The sequence below is a fragment of the Stenella coeruleoalba genome, assembly GCF_951394435.1.
Source record: "Stenella coeruleoalba genome assembly, chromosome: 15".
Classification (NCBI taxonomy): Eukaryota; Metazoa; Chordata; class Mammalia; order Artiodactyla; family Delphinidae; genus Stenella; species Stenella coeruleoalba.
Genome location: NC_137161.1, coordinates 49,509,624 through 49,527,756, shown reverse-complemented (window position 1 = coordinate 49,527,756; position 18,133 = coordinate 49,509,624). Strand labels below are relative to the sequence as shown.

The following is an 18,133-nucleotide window of genomic DNA, read 5'->3' as shown; positions in this document are numbered from 1 at the left end:
CCAACTTGGAAACCCCCTTCTAAGAAATAATTAGGACATATCTAAAGACCAGCTTTGCCAGATGCTCATCACGGCATCGCTCGTAAGACAAAGAGCAGGAAACAAACTAAACATGTGGCCCCCAGGGCTGCTGAGCAGTCCAGCGAGGTGCAGACTCCCCTGGCAGGCAGGCAGGCGATGAAAGTAAGGATTCACTTGAGAGCACCTGTGCTGATCACATGCATAACAGACTGCAAGGTGACAAACACGGATCCCAAATGTTACAGACAGGGCAGTTTTTTAAAAAATACAAGTATAGGGGCTTCCCTGGTGGCACAGTGGTTAAGAATCCGCCTGCCATTGCAGGGGACACGGGTTCGAGCCCTGGTCCGGGAAGATCCCACATGCAGCGGAGAAACTAAGCCTATGCGCCACAACTACTGAAGCCCGCGGGCCCAGAGCCTGTGCTCTGCAACAAGAGAAGCCACCACAATGAGAAGCCTGCACCCGCAACAAAGAGTAGCCCCCACTCACTGCAACTAGAGAAAGCCCGCGTGCAGCAGCGAAGACTCAACGCAGCCAAAAATTAAATAAATGAATAAATTAATTTAAAAAAATACAAGTATAAGCACTCCACACACCACACAGAAAAGGTTTCCACGGACGTGACCACACATGGAAGGGCTGGATGGGGACTTACTTTCTTGCTTATGCTTCCTATGTAACATTATTAATTTTTTTATTTTTTGGATTCTACCATCTTTATTAACCTATCAATGTTACATTTTATACATAATATCTAGTTGTGTTCTCAAAGGGATCTACTTTAGGGGACTTCCCTGGCGGTCCAGTGGTTAAGACTCTGCGCTTCCACTGCAGGCGGCATGGGTTCAATCTCTGGTCAGGGAACTAAGACCCCACATACTGTGCAGTGAAGGGAAAAAGAAAATAAGGATCTACTTTAGTACATTGTGTTAATAGTAAAAAGCCAAGTAAGATGGCTGAACTTCAACCTAGCATTTAGTTTTTAATAAATTTATTATTTTTTGCTGCGTTGGCTCTTCGTTGCTGCATGTGGGCTTTCTCCAGTTGTGGTGAGCGGGGGCTACTCTTCGTTGCGGTGCGCACGCTTCCCATTGTGGTGGCTTCTCTTGTTGCAGAGCAAGGGCTCTAGGTGTGCGGGCGTCAGTAGTTGTGGCTCCTGGGCTCTAGAGCGCAGGCTCAGTAGCCCTGGTGCACGGGCTTAGTTGCTCCGCGGCATGTGGGATCTTCCCGGACCAGGGTTCAAACCCGTGTCCCCTGCATTGGCAGGCGGATTCTCAACCACTGCGCCACCAGGGAAGTCCCCAACCTAGCATTTTAATATCCTCTGGACAAGGTAAGCTAGAAAAGTCAATCACTTTGCGCACATGTAAGAGTAGTGTTCCAAAATGACTAGGAAGCTGCTACTTTTAAGCAGGGGAGGAAAAAAACCTTTCATTTTGGTCTTTTATTTCCCCAGCAAATTATACTTTCAATTAACAGCAACAATGATATCATAAAAAAAGGCTCTGCTTTTTTTTTTTTTTTTGGTACAGGGGCCTCTCACTGCTGTGGCCTCTCCTGCTGCGGAGCACAGGCCCCGGACGTGCAGGCCCAGTGGCCGTGGCTCACGGGCCCAGCCGCTCGGCGGAACGTAGGATCCTCCCGGACCGAGGCACGAACCCACGTCCCCTGCATCGGCAGGCGGACTCTCAACCACTGCGCCACCAGGGAAGCCCTATGCTCTGCTTTTTAAATTTCTGTACTTCAGTACGAATTAAAATAGTAGTATTAGAGTCTTTTGGGAGTGTAACGGAGCCTCTTTATCGATAACCTGGTCCAGGTTGGGTATAGCCCTAACTGAAGGGAGGACGGCTATGTGCATAAGGATTAGACCCACTTGGTACTTCCAGGAGGTAGAGTGAAACCTGGTCTTGGTTGACAGGACCCGGGTTGGCTTGGAGCCATACTGGGTTGTAAGGCAGGGGCCACAGTGTAACTAGTGGGTTGAAAGTCTATGGAGGGTGGGTAACTGCTCGCCTGGTACTGCTGAGCCGGGTGAGCAGGCAAGTTGCTGAGACTGACCAGAAAAGGCAGGAGCCGGTGCCTGAGAAGTTGGTTGCTGGCCATGTCCCTGGAACTGCTGAGGCTGTTGAGGTGCATTTGGCCGATACAGCCTGAATACTGAATACCATTCTGCTGTAGTGGCTGGGAGGTGCCTGTGGCTGCTGAGTGCCATGGCCGGCCTGCTGCAGGTACTGCTGGCACATCTGACCTTCACTCTGACCTGCTTGAGTCTGAGCTCCTGTACATGGTGGCTGCTGTGGCTGAATTCCTGGTGGGTAAGCTGCAGAGGAGGCAGCAATGCTGTTGCGAGTTCCTGAGCAGTCTTCTTTCTGCAGGAGCACTGGGTGGCCCTGAAACCTGATCATCTGTTAAGCCGAACGCTGACAGGACATTTTTATTGATTTCACCTTGGTTTTTTTTCTCTTCTTAGATATTTATTTATTTAATTTATTTATCTGACCACGCCGGGTCTTAGCTGCGGCATGCAGGATCTTTGTTGTGGCATGCAGCCTCTTAGTTCCCGACCAGGGATCGAACCTGGGCCCCCTGCATTGGGAGCATGGAGTCTTAACTCATTATGGACCAGAGGATTTTTGCAGAAACTTAACGCCTGTGGCTGGCGATTTTTAGTTTGGCCGGCCAAAATGTTAATTCTTCTATTTCACTAACACTTTGTGGGTTATCACATTCAATAGTTACACCTGACACACCTGTAAAGTCCTCTAATTTTCAAGAAATGTTGTCTTCGATCCACTTTTCTGCAGAAGCAAAGGAGTTTCATGTTCACTTTCCGTATCAGAATCAATCACTAAAGTTTTTTGTCTTTTTGTTGGTCTACTATTCACATCGTCTGAATCAGAACTATATTCTGAAGAACTATCATCTTCTGAGACACTAGGGTATATGTCGCTTGGACAATCAGAGAAAGCATCTGCATAAAATTCACCGAAATATTCTACTTCACTCAAAATTTCGCGATGCGTCATTTTTGAAAATTTTACATTTATAATATACACAAGGTTGGAACAAAAACCTAACGGAGCAAAATGTGAATGATAACGACAATCGTAAGTTGTATAATGAACCCATGATCAATTTTAAGCTCTAACAACTTTGCATGCTGATGTTAATCGTATCACTCTCTAAAAACATATTGATACATCTCCGGGCAATAATGTGTTAACCACTTGACCACCAAGGAAGTCCCTCACCTTGGTTTTTGAAAGGATCAAAAGCTGACATACTTGCTGCCATAACCTGAGTAGACTGTTTTCCAGAAGAATCAGAAGCAGCAGGCCTTTTTTTTTTTTTTTTGCGGTACGTGGGCCTCTCACTGTTGCAGCCTCTCCCATTGCGGAGCACAGGCTCTGGACGCGCAGGCTCAGCGGCCATGGCTCACGGGCCCAGCCGCTCCGCAACATGTGGGATCTTCCTGGACCGGGGCCCGAACCCGTGTCCCCTGCATCGGCAGGCGGACTCTCAACCACTGCGCCACCAGGGAAGCCCAGCAGGCTTCTTCTTTTAATGTCCTTTTCTAGCAGCAGGCTTTTCTTCCCTACCATTCACAGTATCACTTTCAGGAATGTTGGTGGATGGTCCTGGTTCTCCAGGTGGTTCCAAGCTATCCAATAAGTGATTCACTTTATTTAGAAGCTCCATCAGTTCTCGATGAAGGTATTTCACCTGACTTGATTCAAGGGGTGTTGGTTGGCAGTTAACAAATAATGTCGGTTTCAGTATCCTACTACACTGAATTGCAAAGGAAAGGTCAGAACTATCAAAAACTGTTATAAGATCTCCATCTTCATGTTTATATTTTATTGTAATTTCATCATTACTCAGAAGTTTTCCTCTGAAGAGTCACTGCATCATTAGCACTAATTCATCATTAATATTATCTTCATTATGAATGGGAATTCGCTGAATATCCTCCCCAAGTTGAGCTTTGATGATTAGCTTCCCACTCAGATTCAACTGCCCAATCATGGTGGACTCCAGGATGTTCTATATATAAAAGTCTAGAGAAAGATGGTTTGTCCAGGTCACTGCTGCCGCCCCTCCACAGGTCTCCACTGATCAGATCGGTGCGAGGCTGCCACTGCTGGACTCTGGGGCATTGGGGGAAGGCTGTGGTCACAGCCCACTTGGTTGCCCTCCCCAGGGCCGCCGCATCTTGCTGGCAGGCTCTCACGGGCCCCGGCCAATCACACAGACCCACCAAGCCTAGCGAAAGCTCGGGCCAGTACCGGCAGGTGGGGAAAGAAGAGGGGCGGGCCTAAAAGCTCAAGCAAATGAGGAGAAGCCCATTTCTTGGGTTCAGGCTTCAACTGCACCCTGAGGCTGTGGAGGAGCCTGCCCTTGGCTGCTCCCCCTGGCTGGCACCAGCCTCTGCCCACCACCAACAACCACCACCTAAGTCTGACAGGGCAGGGTGATGACAGAGAGGTCACAGGAGGAAGGACACAGAGCTGGTCACACTGCAGACGGGGACCAAAGTGATCATGGGCTTGGCAGGGAAAAACACCTAGGGTCGACCACAGGTGGGATAGTTGAGAAACCAAAATGAGGCTCCTGGTTACCAGGACTACCCCCTCAAAGGACTCCAGAATCAGCTGTGTATCTCAAAGAGCCAGAGGAGGGGCAAAGAGATTCTCACTATATTTCTTTTCCTTTTTTTTTGCTTAGCTTTTTAAAAGTTAGTAAGTACTCTAGGGTATAAATAGAAGCTCTGGTCCCTTAACCCGCCCAGGAATCACCTGTCTTTCAAGCATCTCCCAGGCGTTTCCTGACCCGGACTGGGTCATGGTGCAAACCGCCTGGCACCCGCAGGGCCCTTCCCCCACAGCGGCCAGCACCTCATGCCAGGCTCATCAGCTAGCACTGCTGTTGGGTTTCAGGTAATGCACCTAATTTTATTACAAACATCAGCGATGAACCTCTGAGTATATACATATAACTCGAGCTGTAAGAGAGAATCTCTGGATGTGGAGCTTGGGCCTAGGAGTGCACACCCTTATTGTTGCCAAGGTGATTTATTGACCTTATACACCAAAAAAACGCACAGGTTTTAGGTATGAACAGTTTGATGACTTTGGACAAATATATATACCTGCGCAATCACCACCCCAACTAAAGCACAGAGGTGCGGTTTTTAATTAAGTTAGTTTTGGAGTGAGTAATGCATTTGTGTGGTGAAGCTGCCAAGGAACCAGAGACTGTGGCTGAACACACCTGCCCACACTCATATGCATGGGCTCTGCCCAGAAGCCAGCGCACTGACAAGGGGAGTAGCCGTCAAAGCTGTTGATCCACACGCGCCCCACCCAGGCGGGGCCGACTGGCAGGGTGGTGTCCTAGTCAGCACTCACTGGGCACCCAGACCGCTCTCCATGTGAAACCTGAAACCCTCCCTCCAGGAGACCAGTGCCTCACTGAGCTCCCCCTCGTCCTAATCCAGCTGATCCCAAACCCCAACTAAACAGGACGTCGCCCACCGCTGGCTCCCTCCACACGCACAGCCCCGGGGGAACTGGCGCAGGGGACCGCTCTCCCCCCTGAGCCACGAGTGGCCACCTCAGACCTCGGCAACAGAAAACAAGGGCCACAAGACAGAGAGGGCCAGGGGTTGGTCAGTGGCTCTGTGGCCTGGGCCCTGAGAGATCTGCAAGGCCTCTTTGTTCTTAACCGAGGGTAGGAGGGTGACAAGACAAGAAAAACAAGACTTGGGAAGACAGTTATGCCAGCCTGCACCATCGGGCTGCACAAAGCCATGCTGGTGCCAAATCTGGAAAACACCAACCAAGCAGGATGGAAACAGGAAAGGCGAAGCACTACTGTTTAGGTAGGAGCACCCACGGTCAGCTTTGCAGCCAAAAACCACCTATCCACCCACCATCCAGGCCCGAGATGCGCACTCAGAATCTGCAACTGGCTCCTCCAGCCCAGAAGCAACAAGAACCTCTGGAATTAGCACAGAATTAAGCGCAAGCAACGACACATGCACACTGACTGCTGATTGCTCTGGAGAGGATGTGGACGTGGTAAAGGTGTTCCCTTCCCCAAAGCGCGTGCTCTGGCGAATGCCCAGGTTCTCAGGTGTGCCCTTCTGTCCTGCTCCATGGTCACATCCGAGCAAGCGGACATCTGAGCCCGTTCAGGTTCAGTCTCCCAGGACCTTCCTTGATATTTCCCAATCGCCCAATTATCATAACCCAAGGTAACTACTCCCCTTATCGCCTCATTTTCTTTTTTTATCGAAAAAGTAACAATGTGTGTGCCATAAAAAACTGGGAAACATTCAAAAGCAAAGGGAAGACAACAGAACTCATCAGTAATCCCATGGTCCAGAAATAATGAACACCTCCCCTCGGAACATGGCTTTCTCACTTCCTTGTATGTATGAATCATTGTCAGGGTCCCTCCTCTACAGAAGGTAGCCCACGGAACATTCTCCTTGGTGCTCAAGCGCTCCCCGTGCATCCACTGAGGGCCTGGCTGTGAGGGCCTTGTCCTTCCTTAACCTCACATCCAGTGCCGTCCACACCAGAGGGCTGCTGTCCCTGACCACCCAGCACCAGCTGCTCCAGGTGGAACTGCCAGGTTAAGCACCACCTCTGCGGCCCCTCACACCAGGCACACACTGGGGGGTGGAGCCAGCGGACAGGCAGCACCACTGCAGTCTGGAGCCTCTGAGCCCAGCCTGAGGGTCCTCCACCCACATTCACACCTCAGCAGGGAGAGAGGCGCTCTCACCACCCCTGAGCGTCTCCGGCTCAGGAGGGGGAGCCTGGTCACCTGAAGACACCATCGATTCCTGCTCACCAGGCAGAAAGGACGCCCGGGGCTCCCCACTACCCAGGCCAGATTGAAGGGGTGACAGGCTCTACACAGCCAGAGGCCATGACACGGGCCCATGGGCCCCCTGGCGGAGCACCCTGTTTGGGGAGAATGGTTGGACAGGGCTGACTGAGGGCTCTCCTCAGCAATTCCAGAAGCCCAAGGGGTCATGGCCCTGCCCTGCACAGACAGGGCTGGTCTTGAATCCAGTCCCCTCACGCTGAAGCAGCGAGTGGGTAGCTGGTCTATTCACACAACTGCTTCTTCCCCTCCTTCCAGCCTTGAATCACAAACAGACCCGGTCAGCATGCAAGCCCGTCGTAGGGAGCCCAGGAGACACAGAGAGGGACGAGCAAGTCCCCAGGCCCCCCAGTGAGCCCCCTCGCCCCTGCGCAGGCCACAGCTTAGGTGCTCTTCCAGGGCAGGCCCCGCCTGGGACAGCCCCCATCTCCGCTCCCTGCTAATGCCCTGCCCTTTAGGACCTGTGGCAGCCCCTCCCACGGCGGCTCCAGCTCCCAGTCCCGCGGTCTGATGAGTGATCCAGACCGGCTGGCCTGGGAGCTCCAGCAGCCTCCTCACTCAGCACAGGGAGAAGTCACCCCTGGTGAACCAGGTGATGGGGGACCTCTCCACAGTACAGGGTTCCCACACACCTCCTGCAGCAGCTCTGGGCAGCAAGGGCCACAGGAGCTCGTGGGGCCCTGGCACCCTCTGAAGGCTGAGGCCCCTCCACTCGGGGGCATCCTTGTTTGGGCTCCTGGTTGGAAGGCTGATGTTCAAACGAAAAACTTCCTTGGAAAGAACCCTGCACGTGGTGTCTGACAGCACCGCACGTGTGAGGAGAGCGGCCCCTCTGGAGAACAGCCCCGGCAGCACCGCTGGTCTTACCTGTGCGCCCCTGGAGTAGGACCTGAAGATGGTGCAGAACCTGCCCTGGCCCGATGTGTCCCTGAAACAAAGGCGGTTGGGGATGCGGCCCGTGGGACCCCAGCATGCACAGCATGACCCCCTCCTACTCTGCTGCACATGCTGGCCAGCCTCCATGGGCCTGGGCACCCCAGGAGACTGCCCTGTGGGGCGGGAGAACCCCAAACCTGGACGAATTTACAGCTCAACTTTGAGGTTCTGGAAATGCCCTTAATGTGGAGCCCAGTAAAGGGCAAGGTGAGAGGGGCTGTGGCTCCTGTGGAAGTGAGTCTTTGTGGGCAAAGGGAGCTGGGCTCTGCCCGAACAAGCAGCCCTGGGCCTTCTGGTTTCTGCATCACGTTCCAGCCCATGTTTATACAGGGGCGGTATCAATAGCTAGTCTACTGACACGTAAACAGGGCGCCTTCCAGTCTCCTTAAGGATTCCTGAGTCACTTCACTTGGCTTCCCGGCCCGCACAACAACTGAAGTGTGGCAGCCAGGCACCTTGGCCGCACAGCCCGACTCACCAGAGTTCCAGCTTGACCCGCCGGCCGTCCAGCAGGATGGTGGTAGTCTTGTAGTCGATCCCTGCAAGGAAGCAGAGGGTGGCTGAAGGACCCACCTGGCCAGCGCCCAGTCCCTGAAGCCAAGCAGAAGTGTGGCTCCAGCCCAGGCAGCCCAGTGACCCCAGCTGGCCACCCTCCTGTCACCCCAGAGACGCAAGCCGGGTACCAATGGCACCGGCCAAAGGGAGGGCAGCTGGTCTCAGCATCGGCCCACGTCGTGTGCTTCTCAAAGCTAATGGGTTTTCTGAGTTCTTGGGTTCATTGCAGCTCCCAGGTACTGACAACGGGAGCGTGCTTGGAGCATGATTTAGTGGTACAGTAACGTCTAAAATGCCATTTCTCTGGAGAGGTATCTGGAGAACCTCTGCTTGCCATGTCTTTAGTTTTTATTCTTTATACTTTTTTTTTTTTTGCGGTACGCGGGCCTCTCACTGTTGTGGTCTTTCCCATTGCGGAGCACAGGCTCCGGACGCGCAGGCTCAGCAGCCATGGCTCATGGGCCCAGCCGCTCCGCGGCATGTGGGATCTTCCCAGACCGGGGCACAAACCCATGTCCCCTGCATCGACAGGCAGACTCTCAACCACTGCGCCACCAGGGAAGCCCTATACTTTTTAAAATTGAAGTATAGTTGAATTATGTTTCAGGTGTACCGCAAAGTGATTCAGCTATATATATATCTCTATCCTTTTTCAGATTCTTTTCCATTATAGATTTATATAAGATATCGAATATAGTTTCCTATGTTACACAGTAGATCCTTGTTTATTATTTTTTCATACTTTTAAGCGAAAAAAGTCAGTCCAAGAAAGGTGGGTAGGAGCAGGGCCAGTGCTGGATGCATTACTTTAGATGTAAGATCTTCAACTGGTTTATAGGCCATCGGGAAACTTCCTAAAAGCTGTCTTTTCTCCTCCTCCCTTAAGCCTTAAAGATGTCATCAGCTTCTTGGCTGTTTATAACACTTGCTCTAAGAAGGCTTGGAAATGGGCATTTTTAATGCAGACACTGCTCTCACACATTGTGTGTGCATGTGCAAAGCCAACCTCAGAGAGCTGCACGTGAAGCCTCTACCCTCAACGTCCTTCCATCTGGCTAACTTCTAACCATGTGTCAAAACCTGGCTCCCACCCATCAAAAGACACTCAACGGAATGAAAACACAATCCACGAAATGGGAGAGAATATTTGCAAATCACGTATCTGATGAGGAACTGATATTCAGAAAATATGAAGAAATCCTACCACTCAACAACAACAAAAATCCAATTAGAAAATGGGCAAAAGACTTTCTCCAAAGAAGATATGCAAATAGCTAATAAGCACATGAAAGGATGCTCAACATCACTAATCAGTAGGGAAATGCAAATCAAAACCACATGAGAAGGACTTCCCTGGTGGCGCAGTGGTTAAGAATCCGCCTGCCAATGCAGGGGACACGGGTTCGAGCCCTGGAAGATCCCACATGCTGCAGAGCAACTAAGCCCGTGTGACACAACTACTGAGCCCGTAAGCCACAACAACTGAGCCCGTGTGTTGCAAGTACCGAAGCCCACGCACCTAGAGCCCAAGCTCCGAAACAAGAGAAGCCACCGCAATGAGAAGCCCATGCACCACAACGAAGAGTAGCCCCCGCTTGCCCCAACTGGAGAGAGCCTGTGTGCAGCAATGAAGAACCAACGATGAAGACCTGATGCAGCCAAAAAATTAATTAATTAATTAAAATAAAGAAAAAACCACATGAGATACCACGTCACACCCACTAGATGGTTATTATCAAAAACCCGGAAAGTAAGCAGCATTAGTGAGGATGTGGAGAAATCGGAACCTTTGTGCACTGCTGGTGGGAATGGAAAATGGTGCAGACACCATGGAAGACAGTATAGCATTTCCTCAGAGAATTAAACACAGAATTACCACGTAATCCAGAAATTCCACTTCAGGTTTATACCGCAAAGAAGTGAAAGCAGGAAATCGAACATGTATATATTTGCACATCCACGTTCACTGCAGTGTTATTCACAATAGTCAAAAGGTGGGCGCAACCCAAGCGTCCAAAGATGGATGAAGTCCATCTGTACAACAAAATATTATTCCACCTTAAAAAGGAAGGAAAGGGGGCTTCCCTGGTGGCGCATTGGTTGAGAGTCCGCCTGCCGATGCAGGGGACACGGGTTTGTGTCCGGGTCTGGGAAGATCCCACATGCCGCGGAGCGTCTAGGCCCATGAGCCATGGCTGCTGAGCCTGCGAGTCCGGAGCCTGTGCTCCGCAATGGGAGAGGCACAACAGTGAGAGGCCCGTGTACCGCAAAAAAAAAAAAAAAAAAAGGAAGGAAAGGGACTTCCCTGGTGGCACAGTGGTTAAGCATCTGCTTGCTAATGCAGGGGGAATATGGGTTTGATCCCTGGTCCGGGAAGATCCCACATGCCGCAGAGGAACTAAGCCTGTGCGCCACAACTACTGAGCCTGTGCACCACAACTACTGAGCCCATGCTCTAGAGCCTGCGCACCACAACTACTGAAGTCCACGCACCCTAGAACCCACACGCTGCACCTACTGAAGCCCGTGCACTCTAGGGCCCGCATGCTGCAACTACCGAGCCCGCGTGCTGCAACTACTGAAGCCCACGCTCCTAGAGCCTGTGCTCTGCAACGAGAAGCCACTGCAATGAGAAGCCCGCACGCCGCAATGAGAAGCCCATGCGCCACAACAAAGAGTGGACCCCACTTGATACAACTAGAGAAAGCCCGTGCACAGCAACGAAGACCCAATGCAGCCAAAAATAAAAATAATTTTAAAAAATAATAAAAAAAATAAAAAGGAGGGAAAGTCTGACACATGCTACAACATGGATGAACCTTAAAGACATTATGCTCGGTAAAATAAGCCCTACACAAAAGGGCAAATCCTGTATGATCCCTTCTACGAGGGCCCTAGAGCATCAGATTCAGAGACAGAAAGTAGATAGAGGTCGCCAGGGGCTGGAGGAGGGGGTGGGGAGTTAGTGCTTAGTGGGGACAGTTTCAGTTGGGAAGATGAGAAATTTCTGGAGCTGATGGGGGTGCCACTGAACTATACACCCAAAAATATTTAAAATGGTAAATTTTATGTTGTGTATATTTTGCCACATTTTTTTTTTTTAAAGTGAAAGAAGATTCTCCTGCACATATTCTCAAGCTAAAGAAACACTCTTCAGGGAGGAATAGAACTCAGGCCCGTCTCCACCGTCCTTCCTCTGCATCCACCCCTCCCCCCAATTGCCTGCTGATAACCCACTTCTTTGGGTGGAAACTCTTGGAATTCTCTGTCAAACAGGAAGCTCAGATTTGGCCCAGGACACCCTCCTTTCAGTCCTGGCTCTACAGCTGCTGTGAGAGCTGGGCCCCATGAGGACAGTGTTGGAAACAGCAACCTCCAGGAAGGCTGTGGATGGGGATGCCCATCCTCTACACAATGTCACCTCCATGTGGTGGACCAGCCCAGCAGGTTCTGGCCATGGGGACTGGATACCCTCTGCCAAGGGCAGCCCCCATGAAAGGACCCCGATCGAGGTGGCACCATGGCCCAAAGGCCCAGCCTGGAGCTGCAGGAAGGAGCGGGCGCCCAGGAAGGGCCCAGGAGGAAGCAGGGCACAGGGAGCGGGGCTGCTGCCCTTGCCCGCCTCTGGGGAGGAGGCCAGCCTCTGCACACCGTGAGGCTTGCACAGCTGGGCGCCTTGCCCACCCACCGCCTGCGCCCAACCGACCCCTTACTCACGACTTCAACTTCAGAAAGGATGACCAGTCCTCACCCTCCAGGGGCTCTGCTCAAAGCTCTGCCAAATGCCCAAGAGAGACCTGTGGGGACAGGCACTCAGAGCCAGGAGCAGGCACCATGAGGGATCAGCTCTGCACTCCTCCCAGCACGCCCCCCCGCACCTCCCACAGTCCACCAGCTGGGTCAGAGGGCTCCCGGAGAACAGGGTTCCCAGGGAATGGGCCACTAAACCAGTGAGACTCCCGCCCAGGAGCCCTCCCTACAGCACGGCACTGGCACCCCCAGAAAGGCTGAGCAGCCTTGTGAGGGGACTGAGGGCAGTGGACGGCAGGTCCCCACAGCAGATGGCAGTGTCCAGCTGAGAATGGCCGGGGAGCTGGCCGTGCAGAAAACACGGACAGCCCTCAGGCTGACACGCTCCCTCAGAGGTAAAAAAATCTCAAGTAGGGGGCTTCCCTGGTGGCGCAGTGGTTGAGAGTCCGCCTGCTGATGCAGGGGACACGGGTTCGTGCCCCGGTCCGGGAAGATCCCACATGCCGCGGAGCAGCTAGGCCCATGAGCCATGGCCGCTGAGCCTGCGCGTCCGGAGCCTGTGCTCTGCAGCGGGAGAGGCCACAACAGTGAGAGGCCTGCATACCGCAAAAAAAAAAAAAAAAAAAAAAATCTCAAGTAGGGGACTTCCCTGATGGTCCAGTGGTTAGGACTCTGTACTTCCACTTCAGGGGGTGGGGGTTTGATCCTTGGTGGGGGAACTGATGAGATCCCACATGCTGTGCAGTGCAGCCAAAAAATAAAAAAAAACAAAACGAAAAAACTCACGTATATTTTTCACGCTTGCTCTGCCTCTCACCTGCCCACCTCCCAAATCTGGATAAAAATGTACAGTGTGCTTTACAAATTCATAGAAAATACTGACAAAGCAAGTCCAAAGAGAGGCCTGCCCGAAGAGGCAGCACCTCCTGTAGGCAAGGATGGTGCCAGCCAGACTCCACGGCTGAACCAGCTCCGACAGCTCTTAGGTCTCAATATCTGCTGTTGCAGAACTTCCATCACCTCTCCCTCACCTCACCCCACCCGTGCTTGAGAACGTGAGGAACAGAGGTTTCACGGAAAGCATCTAACACCTTGTACAGCACAGGCATGACTGCTGAGAACACAAACCAGCTCTCAGGAGCTGGGGCAGCTGCCCGGTGCGCAAGGGGGCGGGGGCAGCTCACACACGAGGAGGGGTTCCCAGGTGACCAGGCCTCAGGCTCTAGGACTGTAGACACTCCCTTGATGGACACAGGGCTCGGGAGGCCACCAGGGGCCAGAGTAGACCTCCTGTGTCCCCACTGGGGGCTGCCCAGCCACTTGGCCCCTGGCTCGGGGGTCCCTGCTGGCCCCTCACAGCCCAGGCTTCAGCTCTCTGCCCCTCCCAGACTGTCAGCCCCTGTCACCTGAGGTGTTCACGAGTTGTTAAGAAGGTCTTCCTACTGTTTCATGGGGTTTATGAAAGGAGTACAATTCACTTGACACAAGAGGCTTTTTAAACTTCTACTGTCCACCAGGCATCCAGCTGTCTCGGGCAGCACCCGGCCAGGATCTGCAGCCTGAGCATTCAGATTCCCACCGACGCGTCCCTACCGGCTGGGTATTCACGGCGCAGCACCGGTGGCTCTCACTCTGTGCCGAGACCCTGACCCGCCCCGCACAACGTGTGGGCCCCACCCTCACACCACGTTTTGCAGGGATGCTTCCACCTTGTGAATCACAGGAGACTCTGTCTTGTTTGTTCAGAATTTTAACGAGAATTGTTCACCATTTTGGAAAAAAAAATCACATCACCCACAGTAATACCTATATCAGGTACATTTTCCTCGTCACTTTCTCAGCATCTAGTACAACTGTCCCCAAGCACTGACTTGCTTAACCACAAACGATCTTACGACATTCCACTGCACCCCTTTCTTCCTCCTTTACATTACCGAAGTATGTATACGTATGTGTGTGTTTTAGTTCCTAGTGTGGGTAGAACAGATGATCTACTAACTTCACTCCTTTTCAGGACAGTAAAGGGGATGCTGCAGAGCACTGGTCCTGCCGGCCTCCTACCCCATTTCTGCATCGCTGGCCTTGCACCCAGCAGGGAGGAGCTAAGCACCAAGCAGCTCACCAGCTCTGGGAAAACGTGACAGGCTGGAGAGGCAGGAGCACTGTAACTGCCTGGCTGCTGATGCTGCCGCCTGTGCAACAGGTGCTTCAGAGCACAGACTCAAGAGATGGGGGAGGCAGAAGGAAGAAGGCTACCAAAAAGGTCACTCAAGTTTCATCTTTTTTTTTAAAAGATTTTTAACAAATATTTTCTTTCTTTTATTTATTTATTTAGTTTGTTTGGCTGTGTTGGGTCTTCGTTGCTGTGCGCAGGCTTTCTCTAGTTGCGGAGAACGGGGGCTACTCTTCATTGTGGTGTGCAGGTTTTTCATTGCGGTGGTTTCTCTTGCTGCGGAGCATGGGCTCTAGGCGTGTGGGCTTCAGGAGTTGTGGCACGTGGGCTCAGCAGTTGTGACTCATGGGCTCTAGAGCGCAGGCTCAGTAGTTGCGGCGCATGGGCTTAGTTGCTCCGCAGCATGTGGGATCTTCCCGGACCAGGGCTCGAACTCTACATTGGCAGGCGGATTCTTAACCACTGCGCCACCAGGGAATTCCTCAAGTCTCATCTTGACAGCTGCTCACATCCTAGTGATTTGGGGAGTCTACCGGGCACCCCCACAGGCCCCCCGAGACAGGGACACACAGGAGGAAGGCTGAGTGCTGGGTGGCACTGACCAGCAGGACACACCCCTGTCTTTGCAGCCTCCCATATTCGGGCATGGGGCGTTTCCACCTGAGTGGGGCATCCACAGCCACGGCTCCAGCCTGTCAAGGACAACCTGACCTGGTGCAGAAGCCACGTTCCTTGGGCTCCTTTTCTCCCGCACGGCCGGTCCTCCCTCAGGAGTCACACTTCCCACATCTGTTGGCACCAACTCAGAACAAAAGACCCCTAGAAAATTCATCTTCACTCCACCCCTAGGAAATTACAAGGTAATCAGGGCAAAGGGAACAAACCAAGTTAGTTTGCAGCTTCAGCTTGTGCGTACAAACCAAGACTGCAGATGTTTCAAAGCCTAGTTGTCCATCACTCCTAGGGAGCAGAAGCCAGTGAGAATGAAGACCACTAGGCACAGCCTGACTGACCCTGGGTGGAGGCATTTCCCACATACCTGTCCAGGCTCAACTCAGACCCACCTGCAGGGAATGGCAAGGAGGGACATCCCACCACACAGCACATCCCCCAACCTCTCTTCTGTCTTTATGTCTATTCAGTCAACACTAAGTGCCTAACCATCCAGCTACTTTCCAACAACATGAAAAGCCACAGGACAACTTGTTAAAAATTCATAACAAAGAACAAAAACTGAGTGATAAAAGACTGAGTTAGGAATGAAAGAGAAAATGTTAATCAATGCCTTCCTCTGCAGTATTAAATCCAGCACCTGAAACTGGCAGCCCTAGGCTAAGCGGTCCTCCTGGACATGCCTGACCATCCTTTATGCATCCTCCCAAGGGGGAGGCCACAGCACAGGCCTCTGTCAAGGCCACACACCTCGCACCACGGCGTGCGTGGAGACAGAGGAGGGTCTCAGAACAGTGTGTGGGCACTAGCAGGTGGGCACAGGTCCCGCCTCCCGGCACTCCCACCCCAAACATGCCCCTCCCGAGGGTAGTGGGATCTGAGACTGGCTTCTGACCCTTGGAATAGGGCCGAGTGACGACGTCCCCTCCGTGATCACGTTGCACAGGACTGTCCTGCTGCTCCGTGAAGCAAGCCGTGCCGGGGAGAGGCCCATGGCCAGGAAGGAGGGTGGCCGGCTGCTGCCAACAACCACATAAGCTCAGAAGGGATTCTGCCCCAGCCCACACCTGGGCACAGCCTGTGAGAGACAGAGGTCCTGTGAGGCCCGGCCAAGCCATGCCCAGATTCCTGACCCACAGGAACTGGGCGCTAATAAGTAGGTGCTGTTTTAGGCCACTCAGTTTGTGGTATTTCTTGGTTGGGTTGAATTCCACAGACTGGGACTTCCAAACAGCAGACATTTATCTCCCACTGTCTGGAGACTGGGAGTCCAAGACCACAGTGGCTGCAGATTCTGTGCCTGGTGGGGCGGCTTCCCGCTGTGTCCTCAGGGGCAGAGGGGGTGAGGGAACTCTCCAGGGTCTCTTTTACAAGGACAACAACGCGCCCTCCTGACCTGATCACCTCCTGAAGGCCCCACCTCCTAAGACCACCACCTAAAAGTCAGGTGTAAGTGTGTGAATTTGGGGGGACACATGTTCAGTCCACAGCAGTTAACTAATCCTGGCAGCATCTCGCAGAAATGCAAACGTGCACTCCTCCGACCAGCCTGTAAAACCCTACCAACACAAAATAACAAAAAGAACCTTTCATCAGGCTGTGGTGGGAGAGTCCTAGTCCCTGGAACCTGGGGACATGCTTCCCACAGGGCAGAGGGGCTTTGCAGATGTGATGGGTTATGGGCCTCAAGAAGGGAGAGGACCCTTGGTTACCCGGGTGGGCCCAATGTCATCTGGAGCCCTCAGAGTGGGGACCCTTTGCCGGTGAGTCTGACAGATGAGACGGCTGACCTGGCTTTGGAGGTGGAGGAGGGGGACATGGTGAAGAGTGCAGGTGACCCTGAGAAGCTGGGACAGCCCTCTGTTCACAGCCAGCAAAGGAACAGGGACCTTGGTCCTACACTGTGACTGATCACTACACCTACAGAACAGTAAGATGACGAGGTACAGCAGCAACAGAGAGGGAACGTCTCAGGGTACCAGTAACCGACGGTATTCACCTCAGCATCGTTTTCTATTATAAACAGACTCAATACAGGCTAAAAATCCACCCACTGGGAGGATTTAACAGGAGGTGATCCACAGGATGGAATGCTGTATGGCCCTCAGCATGGCGAGGACGGAAGCAGGATATAGAGCGAACACAACTCTCATACCCTCCTGATGGGATAGAAACTGCTTAACTGCTCTGGACCACTGGGTGGTATCTACTAAGGCTGCACCTGCAGCCCAGCAACTCCACCCCTCACTGCTTCCCATACAGAAACACAGACACTCACTCACCAAAAACACGTGTGAGAATTTTCACAGCAGCACTACTCAGAGTGACCCAAACACGGAAAGTCTCCCAAAGCCCATGTGCAGAGTAGATGAATACACTGCCGTCCTCATGCGTGGAACGCTGCACACAAAGGAGGCATGAACCACAACTACACACAGCGACGTGGCCGAAGCCCACACGACACGGGGAGAGAAAGAAGCCACACACAACTATACACCGTGTGGTTCCGCTCATAGAAAAACACCAGAAATGCAAACCAGTCTGTGATGTAAAGGTCAGCGGTGGCCAGGTCTGGGGCAGGGGGTGTAGTCTGCAAAGAGTGGAGGGAGGTGATGGCTTCTCAGGTGAGTGCACCTGTCAGCACAGCCACTGAACTGCAGGCCTTACACAGATACAGGTTCTGGGTTACATAAATTACACCTCAATAAAGCTGATTAAAAGGGAAAGAGGCTGACAACAGCCGAGGCTGGCCAAGATGTAGAGCCACAGAACTCTACGTGTTGCCGGTAGGGACTCAAAATGAAAGGTCACTTCAGGACCCAGTCTGACCACTCCCTGTACGGGAAGCAGACACACACATGGCCAGCAACCCCACTCCCAGAGACAGGCACACATGAGGATTTGTGCGTTTGAATGTCTCATGTCACTGAACCAGACACTTACAAAAGGGCCAACATGATAAATGTGTATTTCACCACAAAAAAATATTTCTTTTTAATTTTAAAGGATTTGTACAAGAATGTTCATAGCAGCATCATTCACAGTAGCCAAAATCAGGAAACCCAAACCGTATTGATAGGTAAATGGACAAACAAACTGGGTGCCTGCGTGCACAGGAGTGCC

At 52.3% G+C, this 18,133-nt stretch overlaps 1 protein-coding gene and 1 pseudogene across 5 annotated transcripts in view; both read right to left on the bottom strand.

The window, feature by feature from the left end:
- The window catches only part of RAB40C (RAB40C, member RAS oncogene family), a 31,967-nt gene that overhangs the window by 6,073 nt on the left and 7,761 nt on the right, over window positions 1–18,133 (bottom strand). For all 4 annotated transcript variants that reach the window (XM_079945318.1, XM_079945315.1, XM_079945317.1 and 1 more), the window contains 2 exons: window positions 8,339–8,399; window positions 7,792–7,852 (listed from right to left, as the gene is read on the bottom strand). In XM_079945318.1, the coding sequence (XP_079801444.1) occupies window positions 7,792–7,852; window positions 8,339–8,399 (122 nt within the window). The remainder of the gene's footprint in view (window positions 1–7,791; window positions 7,853–8,338; window positions 8,400–18,133) is intronic.
- LOC307197996 (protein TFG-like) lies at window positions 624–6,874 on the bottom strand (annotated as a pseudogene). Its single transcript has 3 exons — window positions 6,820–6,874; window positions 6,593–6,706; window positions 624–2,447 (listed from the first exon to the last, which is right to left on the bottom strand). The product of its transcript is annotated as a protein TFG-like (transcript).